This window comes from Anabrus simplex, chromosome 5, assembly GCF_040414725.1.
Source record: "Anabrus simplex isolate iqAnaSimp1 chromosome 5, ASM4041472v1, whole genome shotgun sequence".
NCBI lineage: Eukaryota > Metazoa > Arthropoda > Insecta > Orthoptera > Tettigoniidae > Anabrus > Anabrus simplex.
The window spans coordinates 241,180,962-241,208,417 of NC_090269.1; the positions used below are offsets into that span (position 1 = coordinate 241,180,962).

A 27,456-nucleotide genomic window follows, 5' to 3' on the forward strand; every position below is an offset into this window, starting at 1 on the left:
AGACTGTTGTAGTTGTGCAGGTGTTAGAGCAAGAGATGCGGGGTCATCGGCATACTACAGTTTTTTCGCACTTTCTGAGCAGCTGATGGTGTCAAAAATTGAACACCGAAACGTTCCGTAATAAATAATGTTGTAAATACCATCCAACAACATTGTATTTTGTATTGAAAAGGTGGAACCCGCTAGATTCTAATTTAATTGTGATACTACAGTTCTGTCACCCGGGTAACCAGAGTACGTCTTTGTGAGCGAAGTCTTGCCAGATTGAAAAGGCCCCTATCAAAACTAAATTTAATCTCCATGTCTAAGTTGTTTGCAGATGATTCATGCAGCATGGCAGCCATGTACAGTGCAAAGAGTGTAGGAGCAAGCACACAGCCTTGTTTCAATCCACGAGTGATTGGGAACGAATCTGATACCGAGTTACCATGAACCAAAAGCAGAAAAGTGCATGAACATGGATAAGCCATTTCAAAAGTTGTAGACTTGAAGCATCAGAAAAAGAATGCAGAAAGCCTACGCCCAGCCACCTTTGCCTCCAGGAATTACCTTGTACTCATTTTTTGTGTAGGCTGAGTGAACCTCAGGGCTATGTGCACCTCCAGAAGTGGAAATATATTTTCTTAAATTTTTCGACGTCTTGAACCCACATCCTTCCAGGTGAACCTAGCGCCATCTTTATAGTCTCAGCTATCCAGACCGTAGGAATTTGGGGAACTCAATATCTCACTGCACTACTGGCCCCAAGGGGCCTTTGGCTTGCAACGCAACCACTGCTCAGCCCGAAGGCCTGCAGACTGAGGTGACGTGTGGTCAGTGCAACAAATACTATTGGTCGTTATTGTTGGCTTTCTAGTCCGGAGCCACCATCTCACTGCCAGATAACTTCTCAATTGTAATCACGTAGCCTTAATAAATCTTGAGCCAGCCCTCAGGTGCAGGTAACAATTCAAGACCTCTGGTTAAGAGGCAGGCAGGCTAACCAGATACTATGAAGCTGGCTTATATTTAATATGATATTAAAGAGTAAAGTGCGTGTGTTAATTTTCCAAAGGGTGTATTAAAATTTTTTAATTAAAACCTGTGGAAGTTCATTTTTTCCAATAAATATGCATATAATTTTGCTTTTATAACATAGGAATATTTTTTTCCCAGTGGTTTGTGCTTCCAGAAGTTCTATTCGCTTACCATTTTTTAAATCAACTACAATAAAGTATTTTTGTCTTCAAAGTGTTCTAGTATGTATAATACTCTATTTTATCCTCTAGGTACACAGTGTTCCCCCTGTTGACCCAAACCACTTTTTGGGCCATAACTTTTACATTTCTTAAATGTAATTTTTTTAATCATTACAAGAATGAGTACATCATTAATCTACCATGTTTTCTCCATCAAAAATAAAAAACTGCAGGGAAGGGTTGAGATTTCCTCCCACTCAGTTTTGAATGACCAAATTTTAATTCTGTTTATATTTTATATACTAATTTTACAGTTGGGGTATTGAAGCAACATCAAGTCTAGTCCAAGTCCAGTTCCTTGGCTGAATTCATAATACCAAAATAAGAAGATTAAGGTTATGAAAGAAAAAATTCCAGAGATACTGTTACATTATTTTACTTGAACAATTCGAGTTTACATTATTTCGGTGTCATGTTGACAATTCAAGGTAAGTGAAGTCATTACAAGGAAAGGGTAACAAGTTGATTCTAAATATTCTAAAAATTAAAACAATGATTCTTTCATATTGATACAGTGCTGAAAAGTGATATACAAAATTTTGAAAAGCCCAATGTAGCTACACAAAAGCTTTACTTGAATATATTCAACACATACGTATACAATCCCCCACCCCACCCTGCAAGGCACGAAATATGAAACTGGTGAGGTCGTAGACTGGTATCATTGATATACAGTGCCATTCTTTACTGTTTTTCCACAACCACACTGCCAAAATAAAACTCTGCCAAGGTCAAAACCAAAAATAACTAGTAAGCATGGAAAGTTTCCTTAAATACAAAAATAGTTCACACACATTACAAAAGTGCAAATATTATTAACCTTAAATAAAAAAATTTGTAACATTTGAATCCTAAGAAATAATTATTCTTTCTCTAAAATCATCAATAGCACTCAGATACATACTACCTTAAGGAAACGACACACATAGCTTCTTCTCTTTGCAAAAATAGGTAGCAGTTGAAATGCCTATGAACAGGAAATCTTATCTTAACAGCATCAAAAATAGAAGCCTAAGGAGGTTATTGCTGGCTATAACTTGACAATGTGAAAGTGGAAACGTGCCCAATTCAGTAACTAATAACTATTAGTGTCCCTCAGTGATCCCACTATGAGATTCCCAAATTGTGGATAATTTAGTGTGTTGACAGGATCATTTGTAGCCGAAACAAGTTTGCTTCTTTCGTCGTAATTTTAGAAGCCGTGAACTTTAAGCTGCTCAGGTTTAGCAAGCCCAGCCTTCGTAAGCCACTGGCAGATGTTTTCTCGCTGGTCGCCCTGCAGTTGGAGCACTTCACCGTACTCAGGATGTTCAATCACAGTGCCATTACAGGCAAACTCCTGGAAAAGAAATCAATTAGCTAAATCAGGGCAATAAAATAGCTAAATGAAGTCACAAAAAACAACTCCCATCATCCAAACAGAAGTGGAAAAGTTACAAAACCTGCTGAAAAATCTGAACATTCTGTTCTCACACTATCTGTCTTTACAGTTTTAAGAAAAACTCAGGAGACAAATTTCATCCCTTGGTAAATCTACATAACAAATTATCTAGGTTACAAACACACACAATAACACTCAAAATACACAGCGTGAATAAAATAATGTACAGTCTAGACTGCAGAGACTTTTTCCTGACTTTACATAAACGATTTTCATTAAATTCTCTTTAGCCATTTCCTTGTTACTGTGGACAAGATTGATACAGAAATACCATTTTTTAAAATTCTGAGCAATGTACAGACTTAACTATTTTATATATATAGATGCAAGTTTACTCAGACCAACAGAAATTTCATTGCAGAGGCAAGGCCAATCCTTCCTAAACCAGAACTTTTTGTTGCCGTTTGTTTAGTAGACCACTAAACACTACAAACAATGTTCAGGAGTGATCCCAAGTTTAGCCATGTAACTGAAATATGCATAATAATGTTATTGGCTTTACGTCCCACTAACTACTTTGGCGGTTTTTAGAGATGCCGAGGTGCCAGAATATAGTCCCGCAGGATTCTTTTATGTGCCAGTAAATTAACACGAGGTGGACGTATTTGAGGAAGGAGCCAGAATCAAACCTGCCAAGTTGAGGCCAGAAGGCCAGCGCCTGAACAGTGAGCCACTCAACCCAGCCTGAAATTTTTAGAAGATAATCCAACCACAATAAGTTTGTAGGCCCGGCAGTGGAATAGGCATATCCCTAGCATTCTTACCACCTCCACTTCCTCTAAAGACCAACTGAACCAATCTTGGGAGTCTTAAAAATGTATCCTATCATTCCATCTCTTCTGACCAAATTTAGCCAAACTGATCTTTCACCAAATTCAGTTTTTCTTCATTCGTGATTCAATCTACCCCACCTTTAGCATTCTTCTGTAACACCACATTTTAAAAGCTACTATTCTTTCTGAGCTAGTTATCATCTATGTTTAATTTCTATAGAATACACGCACGAGTCTTCAAAGATATCTTTCTAAATCAATGTTCGAAGTGAGCAACTTACTTTTCTGAAGGCCTTCCTTGCTTGTGTTAGTCTCTCTACTTCTGCTACCGTTAAATTATTTTACTACCCCCCAAGCAACAATATTCATCCACTTTAAGACTTCTCCCATAACGCCAACCCTTCATCCATGTCATGGGAGGCAGATTGCCAGTAAGGGTGATGTACAGCGGGGACTATGTAGTACACCCCATGACCACTACAGTAGCTATGAAAGCCCTACAGGAACCCTGTGCTATCGAAGCTCAGGTGAAGACCTCAACAGCACCAATAGTGGAGGGGTCTTTTGATACGGCACAGCTGGCGGATGCAGCAGTCTTTTTCTAGGTTAAACAAGGAAGAAACCACTGCCTTGTGGTAAAGTGATCTTTAAAGGCTATATGGGAGATGACCACTACAGAAGATCTCTGGTCTAGCACAGACAAGGCAGTACCTCCACTGGACAAAGACCGACTCCAATCCTCAAACCTTAATGCTACTCTCGATCGTTCAAAGATAGCGAATCGAGTAGTCTGAATTGTTGGAAATGTGGGTTTGTTATCGTATGTAGTCGGTGTAATTTTATCGAAGTTGACGATAAATGTTAGTTTCTTTGTAGAATATAAGTGTGCGAGTGTATTTATATGAGTCAGTGGACACATACGATCTGTAATTATACACAGCAATGTGAAAATGTGCTTGTTTTGATCGTGTTTTTACCCATTAAAGAACATGAGTGCAGTAGGTGGACCGAGTTTTAGTCTATGGCAATGCCTCTCATACAAGTATTCTTAAGTTTTCTGTGAAATAGAACATTAAGAGAAAAATGGATTAGGAATATACATCGTGATTATTTTGAAGTCCATGAAAAAACTAACTTGCATACATCATGTTGAGAGTAAGTCTGAGGTTAGGGGAGCCATTCTCTACTTCCAAACTATTCGAGTTTCTCGAAAAATATTAATTTAGATAGAATATAACTGATATTGTGTTATTCCGTCAGTGTCTATGTGCTTCAAAATGTCGAGTGATTTAGATGCAAGTGTATTTTACAATAATCTGTGCTTTGCCTGCAGCAATGTTTGGCTGGATCTTGGAGTATAACAAAACTTATAAGCGTGACAGATGGAGCAATCTGTATACTGTTACACAAAAGATATAGTGACTTGGATTAGCTTGGTTTGTAACGTAGGATTTTACACTACCAACACTTTCAGATTCATGCTATGGTTCTCTGCTATCAAGCAGACAGCTCCGAACTGAAGCTCGTCCATGTGGTTAAATATCAATGTTTAGTTGAAAACCTATTATATCCTTAGTGTCTGAATATTTCATTACTAAGGTTACTTATTGCGTGTGAAGTGCTGCTATGCCATACATCAACATTGTTAGCATTACCAGAGCCGTTCATTGGGTTAACACAATCATTTCGGGTATACTTGGGCTGAGTGACTCAGACGGTAAAGGCGCTGGCCTTCTGACCCCAAGTTGGCAGATTCGATCCTGGCTCAGTCTGGTGGTATTTGAAGGGGCTCAAATACATCAGCCTTGTGTTGGTAGATTTACTGGCACGTAAAAGAACTACTGCAGACTAAATTTCGGCACTTTAACGTCTCCGAAAACCGTGGGACGTAAAGCTAATAACATTATTATTTTGGGTGCTGAATTCAAGAAATTGTCCACCACTCCAAAACTAAGGTAACAAATTATGTTTCACAGTTCTCATGACAGTGAATAAATCGAGGAATTCCGCACCTTAATTTATTTAGAAACATTCAAAATGATGTTGGAAATATAATTTTAACAGTTTTATCATGTATTTTCATCTATCCAGCGAAGTGAAATCTAAGAGGAAACGTTATTTGACGAATTGAAATTTCTAAATAATCACCTTGTTGAGCTCTTTTCTAGTAGAATATATGTAATTCTAACTGATTTTTTGTGATACGTATGTACATGTTATTTTCGTGTTAGCCAATACCAGCAATCTGGCTACTTCGGCCGCCATGTTTTTTTTAATATTACGGTCTGAGGATTGGAGTCGGTCCTGACTGGCCTAAGGTGCTGTGGGCCAATAACTCATACATCCAAAACAAACTTATTGCAGAATCTAGACAATTTATGCTGGCCAAACTTTTGCATTTAAATACAGGACAAAAACTGGATTTTGTATATAAAAACTCTGTATGAAACTAGTAGGTAGAGAAGTAATGACAAATGAAAAGGAATAAACTGGAGATTGCTTGTGTTGAGCAAAACAAGATGTACAGGCTATGAACAGGTGACGGAGGAGTGGCGTCTTCATTTATCCAGAGGAGCATTCAAGCAGAGTAGGTGTCATACAGGAAGCAAGAAAAAGCATAATGGAATGGACCCCTGTATCATGCAGAATAATGACTGTACATGGGAGAATTAAAGTTAGAACTGTAACCATAGTGCAGTGCTACACACCAACAGAGTTAGCAAAGGAGGAATCTGTGTAGATTCCCCACCAAAAAGCATCACAAATAATGGGTAGAGCCTTTAGTCACTCATCGTTACTGCCGTTTGTTGCCAGGGCAAAGGAATGGGACTTCATTAACACTTAACTTACCCTGAAGTGTAGAAGCCAAAGTTTTAACTAGCATTCCCGTTTTTGTTCTCGCACAACCGTACTTCGAAGCTATTTTCGAATTGGGAAACATTTTCTTGGTTCTTTGGTTACAATGAGAACCCTTTCGCTGACGAGCAAATTTGGGAGCTTAGTTTTTCTGTTATACATATGCATACACTCAACTGCAGCATTTTAACTGAACGTGATTGATCTTCTATATCCATTCCTCGCTAAGTGCAAGAGTAAACTCTTGCAGACATTTGAAGGTGCTGTTGATGTCTTAGTAATAACCCACAACTCCGAATGGTGTAAACAAATGAAGTGAAACATCGTTAGTGCAGTCCTCATCAACACGTTTTCCCGCTTAGCACGTCGTAAATTCGAAGTCCTGATTCTCATAGTATTAAATCTACAGCTGCTGCATGAGAAACAAGTTACAAGGAATGTTTTATCACAGAACTAATAGGTTGTGTGCAAATGTTATTGCGTACTATGATATACTTTCATGAATTTTGTCTATTACTGCTTAGTACAATCACATTTTCCCTATACCTGAAAAATGTTACTGTGTTATCCCTTCCGAAACAAACTGCTTTCCAACGAGTAAGAGCCATAGCCACAGCTGCATGATTACGGGAAAAGGCTTCCCTGAACTTCAATGGATAAGTTGCACTTTCAGGGAGCAAGCCGTTAGACACAGGAATGTTCAGTTTTGCTTGCCGGTTAGCAGCGAGATTGCTGAATAGCAGAGCGAGCCTGTTTGTGCTTGTATTTCGCATCCCATTCATCCCATTATTGTATACTGTGGTACAGTGAAGTATAGCTAATATTTGCCGTGTGATACGGTAGCCTATATATGGATTAGGAACATAATCGTGTGAAATGACTAGCATGGTGCATATCTGTCTTGTAATAGCCTGGTTATGGACAGAAATTGTGACAATTCCATAATAACTTAATGAAGACAAAATTAAAATCTGTCAGAAAGTGGACTGACATACGCACACAGAGGTAGCGAATGACTAGCATCTTTCAGTTTCGACTCGATCAGTCAAGTTGGTCAAAGTTTTGTTTGATTCAAAATGGCAGCATAAATCATTCCTCGCAGTCGCACATGGTAGAATGTAACCTCTTGAGTGTGACCAGAAAATTATGTTTAATAACAGACTGCTCCAAAATAAAAGGCTTCCATTATCATTTGTTTTAGGAGAATAACACTGCTCTCACATGAGGAAAAGTGATGTTAAAAGAGTCATACTGTGAACAGAATAAGCAGTGGCGTTTGTAGTCTCCGCCAAGAACAAGCAGGTTTCAGAGGAAGTCGATCTACCGTGGGTCAGATTAACACAATAAGGTTAATCAATTACAATTTCAACAATCTTTGTACATACATTGTCAACCACAGGAAAATGTGAAGGGCTATGGAAAAGCTTGGAAACCCAAAAAAGATAGTCTGTCTTACTCAAGCGATGTACGATGGATATACTTGCCAAGCAGATCAAAGGAAGCCGTCAACCTTTTGCCATGAAATCTGGAATACAAGCATGTCTCCTGTTGCCAATCCAAACTTTGACCATTGGCCTACACAGTTCTAAATAAATAACCTACCCTACCTGTGAAGTTTCTGCAGAGGACTTGCACAAAACACACCAAAACAATTTCTTAAATAAATTGCTCTCACACACACACACCCTTAACAAAACTTCACCAAAAACTGTCACAAGGAATTAAAATATACAATGCCTAATTAATACACACGAATAGGCCAGCCATGCAGTTCAAACTTAATGGCGACTTAACTACAGCCTCTTCCCATGGGTAGCTAAGTGTGCTCCCATGCTTTCCTCTCACTGAGTTGGTGTTCACAGTTCCAAGCAAGGCTGCCAGATTACTGGTAACGGAATGGGTATCAATCTTTGGCTTGATAAAAACACATAGTATAAAGGCTGGGATAGCTTATCGCTATATATCTTTCATTATAGTGGTTGTGTAGCTCTGCAGATATTATGAAGCTGCACCTGCTTTGAACTGCTGACAATACTTCTGCCTTCTGTTAGTTTTTACATATACATTCTCATTCACAATCCCTGAAATGTCTTTCCTTGAACCCATTTCTGCCTGCCTTGAAGTATAAATACATATCCTTCCATTGCTCCATAAAATCCATATAGCTGCCAATTATGTTAGCCATCAAGTTATCTTGCTGACCTTTTCACTAAATTCAATTTTCTAGTAAGCGCCTTCAATCGCTTACTCCTACAACCATTTCTTACTACTGTACTTCTTTCTAATCTGAACCTCCTCAATCTATTTCCCCATTATAACATAATGGATCCTTACCACTTTTTAGGTTGGCTTTATCAAAATTCCATCTAGGAAAAGGAGATCTAACAATGAGAATTTGCACGTTGATGGTGAAACTAGTTTTTATTAACAAATTTTTGACGGTCTCTTTTGCGGTGATATGCAACCCTCGCCTTGTTCAACAGCTCGCAATAGTAAGCAGCATGGATTGTGACTCGCTCATGCGCAAAAAAACAAAAAAAAAAAAAAAAAAATAAATCGGCAAATTGCCTCGCCGATCGATAAAAAAAACGTTGCAAGAGCTTTGACAGCTGATATTCGAGTCTTTGTTTTCACTGGTGCTGCATTCCCTTTCCTCCGCCACTCCTTACTGGCTTGTTTGGATTCGGGAGTGTAGTGGTGAACCGATGTCAAGTCGCAGGTGGCGATCTGACTCAAAAAATGCACCACCTTCTTCCGCAAACCTTGCTGTAAACCTCTGACAGACCTCCAAAAGCCTCAACTTCAGATTTTTGGTCAAAGGGCGAGGGACCGATCTGGAACACACTTTACGGAACTGTAGATCGTTTGCGACGATTGCTTGATAGCTCCCATAACTAATTCAGACTTTTTCTGCAATTTCTGCTACTCTCACCCATCGAACATTGGCAATAATATCTTTAACCACACAAATGTTTTCGTCTGGAATGCTGGTTCAAGGACGGCAATCGTGTTGCTGATTTTCCACTCGTCCTTCCTTGAATTTTTTATGCCAGGCAAACACGCGTCCTTGACAATGTTTGATCACCGAACTGTGCAGTCAAGCGCAAATTTCCGCCGCTGTAACCTCCTTCAGGGCAAGAAAATTTATAATTAGGTGTTGCGCAGTGGAGGGGTGCACGTTCCAACATCGTGAGCGTTACTGACGAAACAGTGGGAAATATCTAATAGCAAGCTCTCCCCACTCCTAACGGTCCACCGCCTAAGCATAGCAGAAGCCAGTCCTACCAACTCTTGATGTTCAGGAACAAAAATCCTGTTGATATTTGATCAACCTTCGTATATGGCATGCTGGATGTATTTGAATTATCGAATCTCACCTATCCATTATTATTTTCTTATGGTGCCGTAATTACTCGTTATAACAAGTGCCGTAAGATAGCTGCGCTACTATACTTGCTACAATCTGCAACACCTGTGCCTTAAGAGTTACTGTATAGTGCACACACACCCTGCATGGACCGTAACACGCTTCACTCTTACCATGGCTATTACTCAACAGAAGCTTGCTATTTATTTTCAACTTCCATTCTTGAAATCTACCAAAATTTGCAACAAGGATAAATAGTCTCTGTAGATCAGTAGTAAAAAGTGCTAGCCACTGGATTCTAAGATCACATGCTCAAACCAAGCAGAATTAATCAAGATATTTTGGGAGGATGGAAAATAAAATTCCATACAGCACGGAAATTGTCTCTGGGGACATTCCGTGTTTACCCAGCAAAATTAATTAAAACTCAGTCATAGGGTTTCTCAGCCAAGTGATGATGACTGTTGTTTAAAGAGGCCTAACAGAGGCCATCAGCCCCTAATGGTACGAAATGAAATGGCAACAAAAAGTTCAAAAAGTCCACTGACAATTTTTTTAATTCATGAAAAATGAATAGATGGACATGAACCCAAAAAACAAACAAACAAGAAACAAAAAAACAGTGGACACGACTCAAAAAAGGTCAAATAACACTATTACTGACCAAGGGACCACTTATAAAGCACAGTCCTGAATCGAGGGTGCTTGATGTTTCTAAAGCGGTCCAAAAACCAGGTCTAAGGCCCCTCAGAATGGTACATGTCGCGAGTAAAGTAGAACCATGGTATTTGTCATGTTGGGGTACTAATCAAAAGTAGCAAAGATTCACGGTGTTCCACAAAAGACGGTACTATTCATAAGTACTGTACTTCGTATAGGTAACGCAAACCTATGGTGTTTCTCACACAATGGCGCCACTCATAGCCAACGCAAACCGATGAGGTTCCTCACCTAGGTGTACTAACCACAGGGACTCGCACTATTCCGTGGTGTTCCTCACATAGTGGGTACTAATCAAAAGGCAACACAGACCCAGGGTGTCTGCTCGTACAGTTGTACAACTCACAGGCAAAGCCCAGACCCGCGGTGTTGCTCACATGGGTACGACGCATGGGTACTGGAAACCCACAGGAGAACCCCCTCTTGCTGCTACTAATCACAAGCCTATTTCGTACCTAATGTAGTGGTACTACTCGCACGTACAGGCAACCCATGATGTTCCCCGCATGATGGTACGAATCAAAGTAGTTTCATGGTCCTAATTCAATCACCCCCTGGTCGCCCCTTTTAGTTGCCTCTTACGACAGGCAGGGGATACTGCGGGTGTACTCTACATGCGTGTCCCCCACCCGCAGGGGGTAGTGTGTTTGGTCCGTGAGAGGTATTTTATTTCCCTCAAGTCCGCCGGCAAGCCGGTTAGGACCCTACCTATCCGCCACCTGGGACGCGCCATGTGGGAGTAACACCTCTCCCCCTGCTACGCCAGCGTGGTAGGTTCGTGGCTCAGCCAGCCATGTGCAGAGTGAAGCAGAATGAACATGCAGGTGGCCTAAGTGGCATCAAATCAAAACAGCCTAGAAAAAGTTCTTGTAATGTTTGATCAATAAGGCACGGGGATGGATCTTTTTCCAGTGACCCAAATGTCGTCTGTTTCATATGGTAGCTGCAGCCTTACAGAATATTTTCTTAGCTATAAGGACACCCTTAATTTGAGTCAAAATGCAAAATTCTTGAAAAATTATAATTCTTCACTACCGTTGAGCTAAATCTGGCAACGTCGCCGGTTCTGGGCTTCTATGAAATTCTGTCGAAGCACACAGTGCAGCAGGAACTGTAAAAGCTATCCCTTCCTGACCCCAGCACGGCTAGAGTTGTCTTGGCTCCAGACTTGCTTCACAACCCACCCCTACAGCAGCACACCTGTTTGGCTGCTTGACTCGTACTGTGCCTTTCTTCTCGCATACATTCTATCTTAAAGAGGCGTACTGTGACAACTTAGAAGTACTGTTAATCACAAGCATGTTGTGAATTCAAGGTACAGCCTAAACCGATTCAGTATTCGAGTTATCAAAAGGGACAATTTAAGTTAGTGAAGGGCTAAATATTTCTGTGGAGCAAAGGAAGAGAAATTTTTTAAAAAAATGTGAAGAGTGGATTATCAACTTAAAAAATGCTACAATTCAAAGCACACGAGATTGCAAAAGAACCCAGCGATCTCAGCTTTAAAATTTGAGGAGAGCCAAGGCTGAGTAGAACTGTATATGCAACAATGCAAATTTGAGGAAACTTCACATTACCAATGGCTACCAGCTGACTACACAGATTAAAGTGATAGAATTTTTACTGTATGGCAATATTAAGTACAAATATTTAAACTGGCACATGACAAGGTCTTACGGCCTCAGAGCCCTAGGGTTACAGATACTGCAAGCTGAAAATCAGAAGTCTCCTTGATATGCCCTTGTCTTGCATTCAAACAATGTGCATAATAGACTGTATGGGAACACAACAGCCACACTGAGGAGATGGAATTTTGCCCCACTTACAGAGAGATTCAGCACAGATTCAATTACTTGTCTGAATCCTATTTAAAGCAAAGTTTTCCTTGGTAGATAAAAATCAGGTGCAGGTTTGTTATCTTCAAATAGGATCAAATCTCCATTCTTCTCTCCACTGGGAATTTGTATCAAATGACAATCTCGGACATAACTCACTGGTGGATATTTGGACATTGGCCAGTTCCTATTACGATCAGGAACATTCGTGAATAGGCAGACCCGGGTTTCCAATGATCTTGTATTCTTAATTTAGAGCAGCTTTCCTGTGCAGATGAGGCATGTTCTGTTTTGAGAGAGACAGAATTTCATTGTTTAGAAATGACTGTCACTAATTTGCAATGCCGATCAAACTGTTTACTTTGACATGCCATCAAGAATGATATTCACATCAGGTGCATCAAAGCAAATGTAGATGAAGGCAGATTTGGTGAAAGGCTGGCCAAGAACTATATGGGAATGACATACAAGAGCCCTACTTAAAAAAAGTGTGCTTGTATTGGACAGTTTTTGCGGTCACTTAGGTGACAGTATAAAAAAGGGGCATTAAAACCTACCCAGCTATTATCCAAGGACAACTTGCATTAATTTTGCAGCCATTAGACATCTCCATAAACATGTCTCTTAAAGACTGTATGAGCAATGACAGCCTGGGATTTGAATAACAAAAAGGTAGGGCTAATTTCTGTATTTTTATTTCCTAATTTTTTAGGCTTAAATATTTTTCATAAAGCATGAACATACACCAATATTACAAACAAGGATATTCATGTTACAGGTATAGTAGCCATTTTATATTCTAGGCTGCATGCTCTACTTTTTCTAATAGCCACGCCCATCCACTACATTATGAAAAAAGGCTTCAGTCTCCACAGAATTTATTGCTATGTGGGATGTTGGGGGTGAATAGTTTATAAAAGATATTAACTATTTTAATTATCTCATTATGTAGTATTCTGAACACTCCCTTACCATAATGGATTTATATGAAGTTTGTGCCTATAAGAACCCCACCTAATTTTGAAAGTAAAAAAATGAGAAAAGGGGGAACAGTCCTGTACACGAGCAAATACAGTATTATGTTACCCTTCATACTACCACTCAGTACGCGGCAGCTCTAGTCAAACAAGTAAACCTCATATCAGCCCTGTTTAAGAAAATTTTACTCCCCCTCCACACACACACAGCTCAATTATAACTTACCAGGCTCTGGGCAAAGGAATAAAATACGATACAGCTGGGGGGGAAGACTGAGCATCAGCTGTTTTGTTATGAAAAAAAAAAACCTACTGGAAATAAGATAGCAAAATGAACGCCCGATAGCACTATCTCACCATTTAAAAAATCAGTCTAAATATAACATTATGACTTTTACGACAAGTGACTTGCCACCTTTTTTGTGTTGCTATTGGGTGGCTCAGGTCAGCTGATTACAACTCCAGTTTTCTACTGCTCTGATAAACCTGCCATGTGCACCTACATGGCTGTCACATTTGTTGAAAACCCCCATCCCAAGGGTCATGTTACAAGCCGAACAAACCAATCCACACCAATGGTCGTGTTACGCAGGATACAAGAGGCCTGTGGTCTGCTTAGCGGCAGTAAACAGGGGCCTTAGACCCCAGTCCACTGATCCTGTTGCTACTTAGACCTAATCCACTCCAATGGTCTTTTCACTAGTTCCTACAGTTGGCAACCTTTGTACAGCCTGCTGTGACGTCATCAAAGTTGCACCACGTATCATCCATGTTCTAAGCTATCTTTATCAAGAAGATTCGGTGGGTCCAGAAAGCATAAAGGATTGATCTCTCTGCTGCTTTAGATATGATTTCAAATCTCAAATCATTTGTACATGCTTTTCTCATTCAGATACAACCATTCACTAAAGAAAGATAGGTTAGGGATCCAACATGCCATGGCTCTGACAACTACGCAAGTAATAAACAAGGCTTGCATACACCTGTAAAAGTTCAGAATGTGGACAAAACTGAAATTAACTCCTCGTACCTCCTTAAAGTGACAAAAAGTAACAATGACAAGAACACATGGTCTTTTTTATGATGAATATTGGTGTAGATAAGACCATCGGTCTGGGCACGCCCGGACCGAGGGTAACTGAAAGGAGTCTTGAGGTTAGGGTTGAAGCAATCTACAAACCTCTAGAATTCTCTGGAATCCTGCTAAAATGCAACAAAAAGGAAAGCTATGAAGCAAATAACATCCAGTGCACACCACAACTTGTCATTTTCTGATTTTCACCAAATATGGTAGTCAGACACTACGAGATCTCTAACAAGCTTGTCTTCATCACAGCCAGACATTAGCAAAACGGAAAATGTATGCATTTCCCACATTTACAGGCTCCATTTTAATTCCTCCGTGCAAGTACGACTAAATTCTTTGCTTGGTGGACTGTGCATGACTGTTCGGATGCCATCTCTTGCTAGTTACACATGACTGCCAACTTAGGAACTAGTGACAAGATCACTATGTTAAAAGACCAGGCTAATTAAAACACCATTGGTCTGGATAGGTTAGGCTAGTGACAAGACCATTGGGCTGGGGGCAAGCAAAGGGGGTCTGGGGGGGGGGGGGCACAAGCCCCCAGGTTAGATGGTGGTGGTGATTGTTTTAAGATGAAGTACAACTAGGCAACCATCCTCTAACACTAATCAGAGGGAAATAGGGGAAGGGGTCCGACACTTCGAAAAATGAAGATATCGGCCAAAAGAAGACAAGGGCCACGAAGGGCGTGAAAATGAAAGACTCCCCAGCCCTCGCAAACCTAATAGCGTCGGGGTCGGAAAAGAACAAGAGATGACCAAGGGAGGTCGGATAGGATAGATGAAAGTGAGGAGCTTGGCACAAGTAAGTGGAAGCAATGCCAGGACTCAGCTGAGGGCCCCGTGGTTGCCAATCCACGCTCCACAGTTCAGAGCCCCTGAGGCCCCTTTTAGTCGCCTCTTACGACAGGCAGGGGATACCGTGGGTGTTATTCTACCGCCCCCACCCACAGGGGGACCCCAGGTTAGAGCTATGAAGAGGCCCCATGGCCTCTAGTATACCGCATGACACCGCCATTGGTATGCATCGGTCAGGTTCAGCTAGCGACAAAACCACTGGGCTGGAAAGGTTAAGTTTGGCTAGTGACAAAAACTATTGGTCTGGATTGGTTGGGTCTAGCTGGTGACAGGACTGTCAGGCTGGATTGTAAGAAAGCCCTTCAATTTGTGGTCATCTACACACTTTTTGCGACAGAGATGGAATGATCAAAACAGTACCTTTTATAGCGGAGTGTACATTTTCAAAGAATGTGGTAACCCTGTGGCCACTGATATGTGATGTCAGGAAAAGAATTACATTACATCAGGAACATAAGGTATATTGGCATTCTTTCATGCTGCCCGGCTTCTATATATGTAAAAATACTTATGGAGCGGGGTAGTGCATTTTTAGTGAGCACAGAGTATCTCTCTTCTCTGCTACTTCAAGTAAATTAAAACATTACTTTTCAATCATTCTAAGCGATTCCCAACTGTGGCCCCGCCTAATGAAGTCACCATAAGATTACTTCTAGGAGGTTGATAAAGACAGACTACTAAAGGTCAACAGAAGCGTAACGATCTTTCCTAAACATGCACCGCCGTTAATGAAGTGCTACCCACTCACTTCTGTGCACTGCAGTTAGAATGACATTTTGGAGGGTAAATCATAAATCTATCATTTTATTATTTGTATGAGAGTGATGTGTTCAAAGTGAAGGCTGGAGACCGACCAACCCACACCTAAAAATATATTTTCTTTAATGTAACGTATCATAAAAAGTGCAACATTTCCCACACTACTCACATGAACAGGCAAGTCTATTGGCTAAAATGTATAAAATATGGTACCACTCACAGATGCAGTACTAACAGCAGCACAATATAGGCAACAAGGCACTAGTTGAAATTATATGTATCCTCAATTGCCAAGGAAGGCTCTTTGCAACAGTTCGTACAGTGATGAAGCAACTATCAAGCATCCTGCAAATGTCTGCAGGTTACAACAATGGAGCCACTAGGAACTCACCTGAAGTCCACAGGAGGCATTTTCTACCAATTATTTCCAACATTATACAACAAAATAAGAATTATTCAAAGAGGAGTAGCTCTATCAACTTTTATGAATAATAAACCATTCTTAATATGTAACTTTCACTACAATTCAGAAGAAACAAAAATATGTAAGCATCTAATACAAAAGCCTATCAGCATACAAAATACTGTCCCATAAAATTTACCTGCCATTCAAGTGTCTCTTAAAAGTCTTCAGCCCAGAAGCTGCTTAGATCCTTTGTTCAAAAAACCAAAAAGAGCAATGATTCTAAGCTTTTAATGCTGTTAACACAATACTTCCTTCAACAAAAATAGTTGCGCAACCTACATCAATGAACACGGGGGAAATCCAAAGTCCTATGCATATGTTTTTTTTAAAGGTTCATATGCACCCAGCAGCAATATTCATCACAAGCATCTTGGGACAAGGTTAAATATTTCAATTTAGGACTGGTTTGTCCATGAATTTTCCTGCAGTGAAATCTGTTGGGTCAAATTTTAGACCACTTCAATCACCACAAAAACAGCATACCAGGAAAACTTTAAATATGGTCTATTACGATGTACGTCCTAAAAGCAAAGATCAACCAAATTATTAGCATTAGGCCTACTCAAGAAAACAGAAGAGCAAATTAGATGCAACTGAATGCTGCACGTTGAGTTTTAACCTGCAGTGACATGTCCAGGCAGAGCAACATGTGCTTTTCTAACCACACATTTACAATAATGTTGGCATTTTTAACATGTAAGAATCAGTAAAATAACAATGAAGACCAGCCCATATGAAGTGATCAAGTTCCAGGATTTATGCAACATTAGAATAGTGAAAACAACATGCCAGAGTCTAGTTTGTCATAATGTTTTTTGTGTCTGATATCTCATACAAATGTATAAGATTACACAGAAACAAAATTTGATTTAGCACAACTCCGACACCTAGCCAACCATGTAAGGTAAAACTAGGCTCTAATGTGTGCAATGAAAAGTTGTTCAGATCCGAGGAGAAATCTGCAAGGTAGTTCATTGACAGGAACCATGACCTACTTCTGCAGACATTTTGCGGCCATACCACTTACCTTTTTACATGCTCGGACAATTTTCTTCAGGTCATACTCTGAAGATAGACCTTGCACAGTAGTTAGAGTCTTGCGACCATTGCGTTGCTGAATTCTTATATGCACGAGACCGTCTTGGACATCATCATCTGAACCCTTGATTGCATCTGCAAAGGGGTCTGCAACAAGAATTACATTATCACAGAACTTACTTTAACTAACTCTGCACTTAGAAATGACTTCACCTGCACAGAAACAAACCAACACGAAAGATACAAATAAAGGAAATTCAAAATACTGCGCAATCATTAAGCACCAGAAAATTCTCGTATTTAGACTCCAGTAAACAAGGGTCAAAACATTATCAGTAACGAATAAACAGTAAACAAAAACTTAACATGCTTCGCGATATTAAAATAAACGTCCCATATAAGAAGATTGCACAATCATTATTAATGAAACTTACTACATCCTGCTCCTACTCTGCCATTTTGATTGATGCCATGACCTATTTTGTACTAAAAATAACGATCATAATTTTAAACTTACCGAATGTGTTGAGATTCTGGATGGACATACGACACACAAAAGATTTCACTTGTCAATATACACCTGCAAAATGCAATTAGGTATTTGGATGTTCCTGGATAGAGAATTTGACCAGACGAAGCAGCAAACAACTTTACTCGCGTCCTGTCGTGCCCTGAATTCTTAACCGGATACGCAATTGCCAAATTTCCATGACGTCATTGGGTACGTTCTAGACAACATATACATTCCTTCCATAACTTTGTGCTACACAACACATCTGGCGGCACGGAATGAATGTACATACAAGACACAGACAAAATACCGTTTAATTTAGAATAAATAAATAAATAAATTGACTTTGTGAAAGACAAGGTAGATACAAATACACAATGAATACCTGTATATTATCTTATTCACTACTGTTTAATATCTACAGCGTACTTCTTCTAATGCCGTTATTTGTTCCGGATGCAGCCTTTCATCATGGTGATCGTCTTGTTGTCCCCGGAAAAATTCAAAGGCATTCCAAACCATTCGCTGTGATACTGTAGCCTAGAAATCGGCATCTTCCTGGGCTTCGTCTGTCGAAGATATTCCCTTACGTGACAAGTTTTAAGGGTACGGTATACGGCATTTCCCTTCATATCTTATAACGTGACAAAAATATTCCAGCCCCCTCTGCTTAAAGTTTTGAGAAAATCTTTCCTCTAGCAACACGACGTAATACTTCAATGCAAATCACGTGGTCGTCCCATGAAATTAGTCATAACCTTCGACAGACCAACATTTCAAAAGCTTCGATTATCTTCCCAGATGCTTAGGTTAACGTCCCAGCTTCGGCTCCAAACATATGCACCGGAAACACGTAAAACCTGGGCCTAATCATTCGGATCTTCGTGTCGAAAAAAAAAGTCACGTCAGCACAGATGACGCATTTCAGAAAAAACATAATTCTGTATTCAATCAGTCTCTTGTATAACTGCCTTCAGACATCCTTACAGGTGTCCAACTTTTCATAAATCTAAGGTCAATCATTAATCTTCATTTAGACGACACAGATTCTCTATCAATCATTTACCTAGTCTTTCTTAATAACAAATGGGTAACTTAGGGCATGCAGTACGTACAATGAATATTTGTTTATGTCATTATGATGTTTAAGGACTGTAGTAAGGATGGAAAGGAGATAGCATAAAAGTCTCTGGTGAGACCCCAATTAGAGTAGGCCTATGTGATCCACACCAGGATTACTTGATTAGAGAAATGGAGAAGATTCAAAGGAAACACGATGTGTTCTGGTTGATATTTGTCAAAAGAGTAGTCTATTGTTACAAAAATATTGCAAAATTTGGGCAGTAAGATTTGGGAGTAAAGAAATGAGCTGCTCAACTAAGTAATATATTCCGAGATGTCCGTGGAGAGATGGTGTGGAATGACATTAGTAGACGAATAAGCTCAAGTGGAGCTTTTAAAGGTTGGATGTTGTTGTATGTTGAGTATTAAGCCCGAAAGTTGGTCCGATCACCAACAGCTCCACCATCAGCCGTCGTAGACAAGCTAGGCATCACTGAAGAGGTGTACTGAGGAGTGAGGTATGGTCACCGGACAAAAAATGAGTCACCTCTGAAAAAATCATTATAAGCATCATTTAATATTTAATACCATATAACTCCACCTCTGGATTCGGTTAGGAAGTGAGTGCAAAAGGTTGTGCACGTACGTCGTATCCAGGTTAAGCCACTCACTGAGGATTAGATCGTGCAATTCTACCAAATTGCAGGGGTGTGGAATTCGGCGATTTACCCACTGTTCCGACATATCCCACCGATTTTCAGTGGAGTTCAAGTCAAGTGATTTTGCAGGACAATAGAGATGTAATAGGGTGGGGCAGTGTTTATAAAACCTGCCACATATTCGTCCAGCGAAATTAACTTTGCTATTGTCATCTTGAAAAATGTTTAAATAAACATGCTGGTTCATGTTAGTGGTCATCTCAGTGAACCGGCTCCAACCATGGTACGAAAATCTCCCCCAGAACATCACAGACCCACCTCCGGCTTGAACCTGAACGTGCACACATTAAGGATGAAATGGTTCATTTGGCCTTCGATGCACTTAACAACGTGAATCATTGAAATACAGGGAAATACGTAATTTGTCAGACCACATTACGTTCCGCCAGTCAGTTACTGTCCACGTTCGACGATTTCTAGCCCCAAGAAGACGCGCAGGCGCAGCTTGATGTACCTGTGTGAGCAATGGCCTCTTGCGAGTTGAAAGACTCCGTGTTTCCATCGCAATGTTTTCTCGCTAACAGATTGGGATGGACTTTCATTCACCGAAAGCAGCAATTCCTGTCGGATTTGGATCTGATTTTGATGCACAAGCCATGAAATGCATCTCTGGTCCCTCTCAGTCAGGATCTTTTTCGGACCACAATTCTGACGTCATGCTTCGTGGCCACGTGTAGTACACCACAGCTTGTAGACACGTTGAACAGTGCGCTGTTTTAAACACCAACAAATCCAGCAACTTCATGCACCGTATGGCCATGAGCATAGCCAAACACAGTTGCCCCTTTTTGCTACTCTGTCACATCCTTACAACTTCCCATGTTGACTTACAGTGTCCGCTTGAAACATCAATGTCTCACTGATCGCCGCGCCATCTCTACAGGCTTAATAATCTATCTGTGCGTGCACACTAGGGTAACTATCTTTTTGACCGGTCAGTTTAATTTCCTGTTGCTTTCCTCACCGAGCCAGAAGTTGTTATTTCATATCAGTCTGCCAAGCCTACCGGTACTGAAATGGATGTACCAACTGATCCTGTGAGCGACATTTTCACACCATTCATATCGGACTGACTGCATAAGGAATGGCATTACCGGTACTAGCATCGCTCATACCTCCTGTCAGACGGAAACAGGTAGTTCAATGAAAGTACCGCAACAAATTTGATGTAGTCCATACCAGAATACATAGTGCACTGTAAATACTAGGTCTCGCCAGGAAAGACATTTAAAATTAGGAAAGGTAACAATATGAAGATACCGCCGAGTTGGCCGTGCGGTTAGAGTCGCGCAGCTGTGAGCTTTCATCCGAACGATAGTGGGTTCGAACCCCACTGTCGGCAGCCCTGAAAATGCTTTTCCGTGGTTTCCCATTTTCACACCAGGCAAATGCTGGGCCTATACCACAATTAAGGCCACGGCCGCTTCCTTCCCACTCCTAGGCTTTCCTGCACCACAGTCGACATAATACCTATCCGTGTCGGTGCCACATAGGGTAAAGCAAACTAGCAAAAAAATGAAGATGAAGATCAAACTGGAGCAAATATTCATTTATAGGAAGTCGATTTAAAGATTGGAATAATTTATAATGGGGGGATGTTCGATAAATTTCGATGTTCTTTGAAATCATTTAATATATTTCTTACATAATTTTACCATTGTATACAGAGTTTTCAGGTTAGACTGCAACGAAGCATAAAAAAGTCGGACAAGTTAGTATATGGACAACATGCACTTCACCAGCAAGGTACCTCTGAAAGCCTTGGGGAAACTTGTATTGAATCTTACATTGTATAGGGTCCTACGTAAGTTACTCCGCACGCAGTGAGTAAGATTATGTTACATTGCAGGTCTCTTAGCGCTATCCGAGAAACAAAACGGGGAAGATCCCATACATTACTTCTTATGTAAGGAGCACGTTCGGGAAATTTAGATGATAATTGCTGGCCACATTTCCCACTGCCATTCACAATCGAGTTTGGGAGTTTCTACAATAACAGCAGGCTCACGTGTCAGCTGTCATTCACAGGAGAGATGGATGTTTTCATTATGATGACAGGCCCCCTTTCCTAATGCCAGTTGCAATCAAGTTGCAGAGATTTGATTGTAACCGAGAAATCTAAAGTATAAATAATCGAGATACGACAATAAGGCATAGGACCAAAGTTGAAGATCCCTCCAAATTGAGCAGCGATTGTGTAATCTGCTTTGTGAAATGACTTACCGTTTAGAAAGTAGTTATTACCACAAAGCGAAAGTCTGCACTGTCATTGAAGTTGCCTCCATATTTCAACATTTTCCAGGGATTAAAAGTAATACATTTGAACAGTCTGCAATATTCCTTCAAAGGAAAGAGTGTTCAGTGAGCAAGCAAAATTATGTACATAACGAAACGACGTAACGTATAAGGGAGGTTTAGCATTTTACAGAATACAAATACAGTAGAGTCCCACCAATCCGAACCCCGCTATTCCGAAAATCCGCCTAATCCGAACAGGGCTAGTAAAAAATATTTACCAGATTAGTTTTGAATTTTAGAACAGGAAAGAATAAAAATTAAGATAACATTTGTTTTTCCACGGAAAAACAAATTTATTAGCACAGGAAAACATAAAATAAGTGGTACAGGAGAAAAAAGTGAATCTATCTGCTATCTTATACACAAAAACTAAAAAACGGAAGGACTGCACCTACTAACAATGTGCATAACGCAGTTTGAATGCATTTTATTTACGTTAACGACAAAACAAACGGAAAAAGGAAATCAACACTTAACAAGTGAAGTAAGTGATATTCTTTTGACGCAACGCACTGAAACGACTTCAAGAGGCAATATTTCGCCAATGTCGCATTAACATTACATCACTAGGAATTGCAGCGGCATGCTGCTAGACGTAGCGTAGGGCGAGGTCAAGGGCAGTGTGTGAAACAACATCGGTATGGGAGTGCCCACGTCCTCACTATCATCTGTGTTGATCTCAGCTGACGTTCCCTGCACCACCACTACAAGTCTTCATCTGCATAGTATTCCTCATGATCACTGACGTCGATAGCCATCCACTCTTGACGAATTTTTCCTCTACAGTTTCGCAACCCGGAATTTTCTTTACAAGTGAAAGAAGTTCACATTCTTCTGCCGGGGAAAATACTGTTTGAATAAACTCCAGAACAGGTCAGCGATTTTCCCACGATTTCCGCAGTGCCACTTCGTTTGTGTTCTCCCAAACTTCTGCCACCCAGTAAATTACATCTTTATGGTAATTTTCTTGAGTTTTTTCACGCATGTAAGTTCTTCATTCTCTTCAAGTAGGCTTCGAAGAAGCAATATTCTGCAATTTTTTTATCGCTTACAACACTCCTTGGTCGACTGGCTGCAAAATCGAAGTGACGTTGGGTGGAAGAAAAATGGCTGTAATGTCACCGCAAACAAGTTTCTTCTCGATGCGACGGAGCACTTTCTATCAGTCACCAGGGATGGACACTGGAACAATGGCGTGACGTGATATGGTGGGACGAATCACGATTTCAACCGCAGTATGCCGATGGGAGGCACCGTGTATGGCGCAGACCACATGAAGCGATGGATCCCGCCTACCTCGAAGGGGTGGTCCAGGGCACTGGTGTCCCTGTTATGGTCTGGGGTGCACTTTCCTGGTATGGAATGGTCCCCCTAGTTGCTCTGGAAGAGACTTTGAATAGTACGCGGTATGTTGATCTGTTAGGAGTCCATCTCCACCCATTTTTGGCCTTCCAGTGCCTAGACGGTTCTGCGGTGTTTCAAGATGATAACGCGCCGCCACATCGCTCCCACGTCACCCGGGAATGGTTCCAGGAACATGCAGCAGAGGTCCAACGACTGCCATGGCCACCCAGGAGCCTCGATATGAACCCTATCGACCATATCTGGGATGTCTTGGAACGCAGGCTCCGTGCCACGGATCTTGCACCCACGAACAGACCAGCATTGGCGGCCGCTCTGCAAACGATTTGGTGTCAGCTGCGTCCAGAGGACTACCAAGGACTTGTCGACTCACTTCCACGGCGTCTCACTGCAGTTCGCAGGGCCAGAGGATTCCCCACACGCTATTAGGCGATTAGCCCATGACATTTGCTAAGTCAGTGTAAAAACAAATGAACAAACACACATCTGTTATTAAAATCTGGGATGAACTATGTGTAAAATTTGAACAATAAATTAGGCTCTAAATTCTTAGCATCTGGAGTATGCTCATCATCCAGACTCTTTCTCGCATTAATATTCATAGAACTTTTAGTTCCATCACTGCTAATCATTACAATTTCAATTGCAAAACGGGAAATGGTAAATGTTGATTCTGTAGTCAGATCATCATTCACCAAAACTACTTGAGTGGTGTTAGCAGTATGCAAACCACTGGACGCCACTGTGAGTAACCACCAGTGGACGCAGAACTGCTTGGTGGTGTTTCCACATCAACCAACGTAATAAAATGTTCCCGTAGTGCTTGTTAAAATCATGCTGAAATACTGTTGGACATTTTGTCAGGACGGCACGTGAAGATATGGTTAAAACTGACATATTCTTAATTTGTGGCTGGAATAAATTCGCAATTCATTGCGGTGTCCATGAATTTAATCTGAATGACAGATAAAATTAGATAAAATTAATGTACAGAAGGAGAGAGCGTGTTAGTTAAGTGGCATCTTCTATATAAATAAAATCGTAACGACCGTGTGTCTGTACATTGATTATTTTGGCGAAATTTCCGTACAGTTATCCGTTTCAGGTGTAATAATGACCATCTGCATAATTTTTAGCGTTGGTGTCTGTTTGTTTGTCTGTCCTTTTATAACTTGAAAACTACTGGATATATTTCCACCAAACTTCATATTTAGAATCCACCTGTCTTTGGGCAGGTTTTAGCGCAAATACCTTTCTAAATCCCTGAACTGAGTGGGGATTTTTACGAAACCGAAACCATGATTTTGCACTCCCTCAAAGTATACACAACCGAACTTGATGGAAATCTACCTGCCTTAATGAAAATTAATTTCTAAACCTTTTTTCTCATGAGCATCATGTCGATAACAGGATTTAATAAGGGAGATATCATTAACGGACCGTTTTTCGGTACAAATCCCAGCGGACTTATCACAAGAGCGGGTGCGTGTAAAGCGTATTTCTTACAACTTCAAAACTACAGAAGATATTTGAACCAAACTTTATATATAGCATCCATCTGTCCAAGGGTAGATTTCCTTGGTGTCTGTTAGTTAGTTTGTTTGTCTTTCTATAACTTGAAAACTACTGGATATATTTCCACCAAAATTCATATTTAGAATCCATCTGTCCTTGGGTAGGTTTTAGGGCAAATATTGTTTCTAAATCCCTGAACTAATTGGGGGTTTATACGAAACCGAAACCGTGATTTTGCACTCCCTCAAAATATACACAACCAATTTAATGGAAATCTACCTGCCTTAATGGAAATTAATTTCTAAACCTTTTTTCTCATGTGCATCATTTCCATACCAGGGGCCTATTCCACGAACGAACTTTGCAACTTTTCACTTTGCACTTTGCACTTTTCAGTTCAGATTTTGTTCCACCATCGCTTTTCAGATTTAGCTTGCAAAGTGTAAAGTGAAAAGTTAGAAATCTTTTCACTTTTCAAGCCTGTTATGTTCCTCCAATGGTACAGAAATGCAAAGTGCAAAGAAGTGAAGTGAAAAGTTTTCATAAATCTTGCAAAGAGATGATTCCCTTTTCATATGTTAATTACAAGTATGTACATTAGTTTCACGGCGTAGAATTTGGTTTAGTGATATAAACACGTTACGACGTGAGCTTTTGTTAGCATCAAGTGAGGACAGTGATGAAGAATCCAATAATAGAACGTACAAAGACAGGATTAATTTTCATAACCTCACTTCGACGTAATATCGCGAGTGATTTCGTATTATCCCAACAGAGGCTGACTATATTCTTGAAATGATCGGTCATTTATTGAAAAATAAAGAAGTAAATTCCTTTCCGAAAAAGAACAAATTCTTATGTTTACATTTTTTTTAAGTAAATGGTGCCCAGCTGTACTGTGTAACAGCAATACATGGGACATCAAAATCAATTATTTGCAGAACTGTTACCAAAGTCGTAGATGTTATAGTAAATATAATATTTCCTAACCGTACGTTGGCCTGATAATCCACTTAATATAGCGACGGGATTTCTCATGTCTTTCTGTGTGTATATGTGTTGACGGTACTCTCGTTAACATTGATGTGTGTCATCATTTGAACGGTTATCTTTAAATTTGTCAGAAAAGGATGTCACGTTTCTCCTTGACAACTTCCAGCACAGCCAGCTTCTTATAATAACCTTTCTTTCCCATGATAAGAACTTTAACGGCACCTACGACAATTATATCGCCAAGTTCGCCGCGAAAAGTAAAGCATTAAAATCATGGAGTATTAGGCCTATGCAGTTTGCTCATGGAATAAACTCGATCGGATCACTCATTCGCAAAGACTTTTCACTTTGCGAAGAAATTGAAAAGTAGAGCCTAGTTCATGGTGGAACAGAAAGACTTTGCACTTTGCAAGAATTGAAAAGTGAAAAGTGCAAAGTTGAAAAGTTGCAAAGTTCGTTCGTGGAACAGGCCCCAGGATTAATAACGGAGATATCATTAACGGACCGTTTTTCGGTACAAGTCCCACCGGACTTAACGCAAAAGCGGGTGCGCGTAAAGCGTATTTCTTACAACTTGAAAACTACTGAGATATTTGAACCAATCTTTATATTTAGCATCCACCCCTCCAAGGGTAGGTTTTAAGGTTTATACCATTTCAAATTCCAGGAATGGACTGGGGTTTTATAGGGGACCGAAATGGTGACTTTACTCTCCCACAATATATAAAGTACAAGACCAACCTGACAGGAAATCGATTAAACTGTTTGGAAATCCAATTCTAATTTCTTTTTCTCATGTGCATTTTTCAACGGCAGGATTAATATGAGAGATAACATGAAAGGTCGATTTTCAGGATAAGTCTAGCGGACATAGCCCAAAAGGTGTTATACGTGGAGCTGATTCCTTATCTATCTAGATAAATCATATCGTAACGACCGTGTGTCTGTGCATTGACTATTTTGGCGACATTTTCGTACAGCTTTCCGTTTTAGGGGTAATAATGACCACCTGCATATTTTTAGCTATAGTTTCCTGGTAGTCCTAAGTTTTATCCCCCCCCCCCAAAATCAAGATTGCCTCACAATCTGCCACACGAGCTGAAAAATTGAAATTAAGCAAATTTATACGTTTTAGCCGGTAACCTACGGAAAACTTCCACGATCTTTAAATATTTCACTTTTTATACCGAATAATATCGAAATATAGGCAATTTAATGACGGTGCAGACCTTCGTTTCGAGGTATTTCGCGGCTAAACGGTAAGTCCTATCAGAAAACGGATGGCACGATCTCCGTTCAATTTCGAGTGATCTACAACTTTGGTCCTGTGATATTTTGTCGTCTCTCTCTCTCCCTTATAGGGTAGATTTGGCTGTATATTTCGATGGTTCGTAAATTTTGTGCTTTTTACACGTGTATTACTTAGTTTGACACGCTTATAGGAAAGGTATAGTCATCGAATTTGGCACGCACATTGACACGACCAATGGCTATATGCGAACCCAATCTCATGATTCTAGCTTCCACATAAGTATGTGCAAAATAATGTAAAATGATGAAAATGTACCCAAATTTCACCCCA

The 27,456-nt window shown here is 40.2% G+C and overlaps 1 protein-coding gene across 1 annotated transcript; it reads right to left on the reverse strand.

Annotated features, from left to right (window-relative positions):
- Positions 1-1,598: 1,598 nt before the first annotated feature.
- Positions 1,599-18,109, reverse strand: eIF1 (eukaryotic translation initiation factor eIF1). The gene is made up of 3 exons (XM_067147310.2): positions 17,932-18,109; positions 17,404-17,561; positions 1,599-2,577 (listed from the first exon to the last, which is right to left on the reverse strand). Exons 1-3 carry the CDS (start codon positions 17,957-17,959, stop codon positions 2,431-2,433), a joined length of 333 nt encoding a protein of 110 aa, XP_067003411.1. The 5' UTR covers positions 17,960-18,109; the 3' UTR covers positions 1,599-2,430.
- Positions 18,110-27,456: the final 9,347 nt, after the last annotated feature.

Excerpts from the sequence above, each read along its gene's own strand:
- eIF1 (XM_067147310.2), bottom strand. The coding sequence starts at position 17,959 with ATGTCCATCCAGAATCTCAACACATTCG. Across the intron at positions 17,562-17,931 it reads CCAGAATCTCAACACATTCG|ACCCCTTTGCAGATGCAATC; the intron begins GTAAGTTTAAAA and ends TTCTTGTTGCAG. Across the intron at positions 2,578-17,403 it reads TTGTCCGAGCATGTAAAAAG|GAGTTTGCCTGTAATGGCAC; the intron begins GTAAGTGGTATG and ends TTTCTTTTCCAG.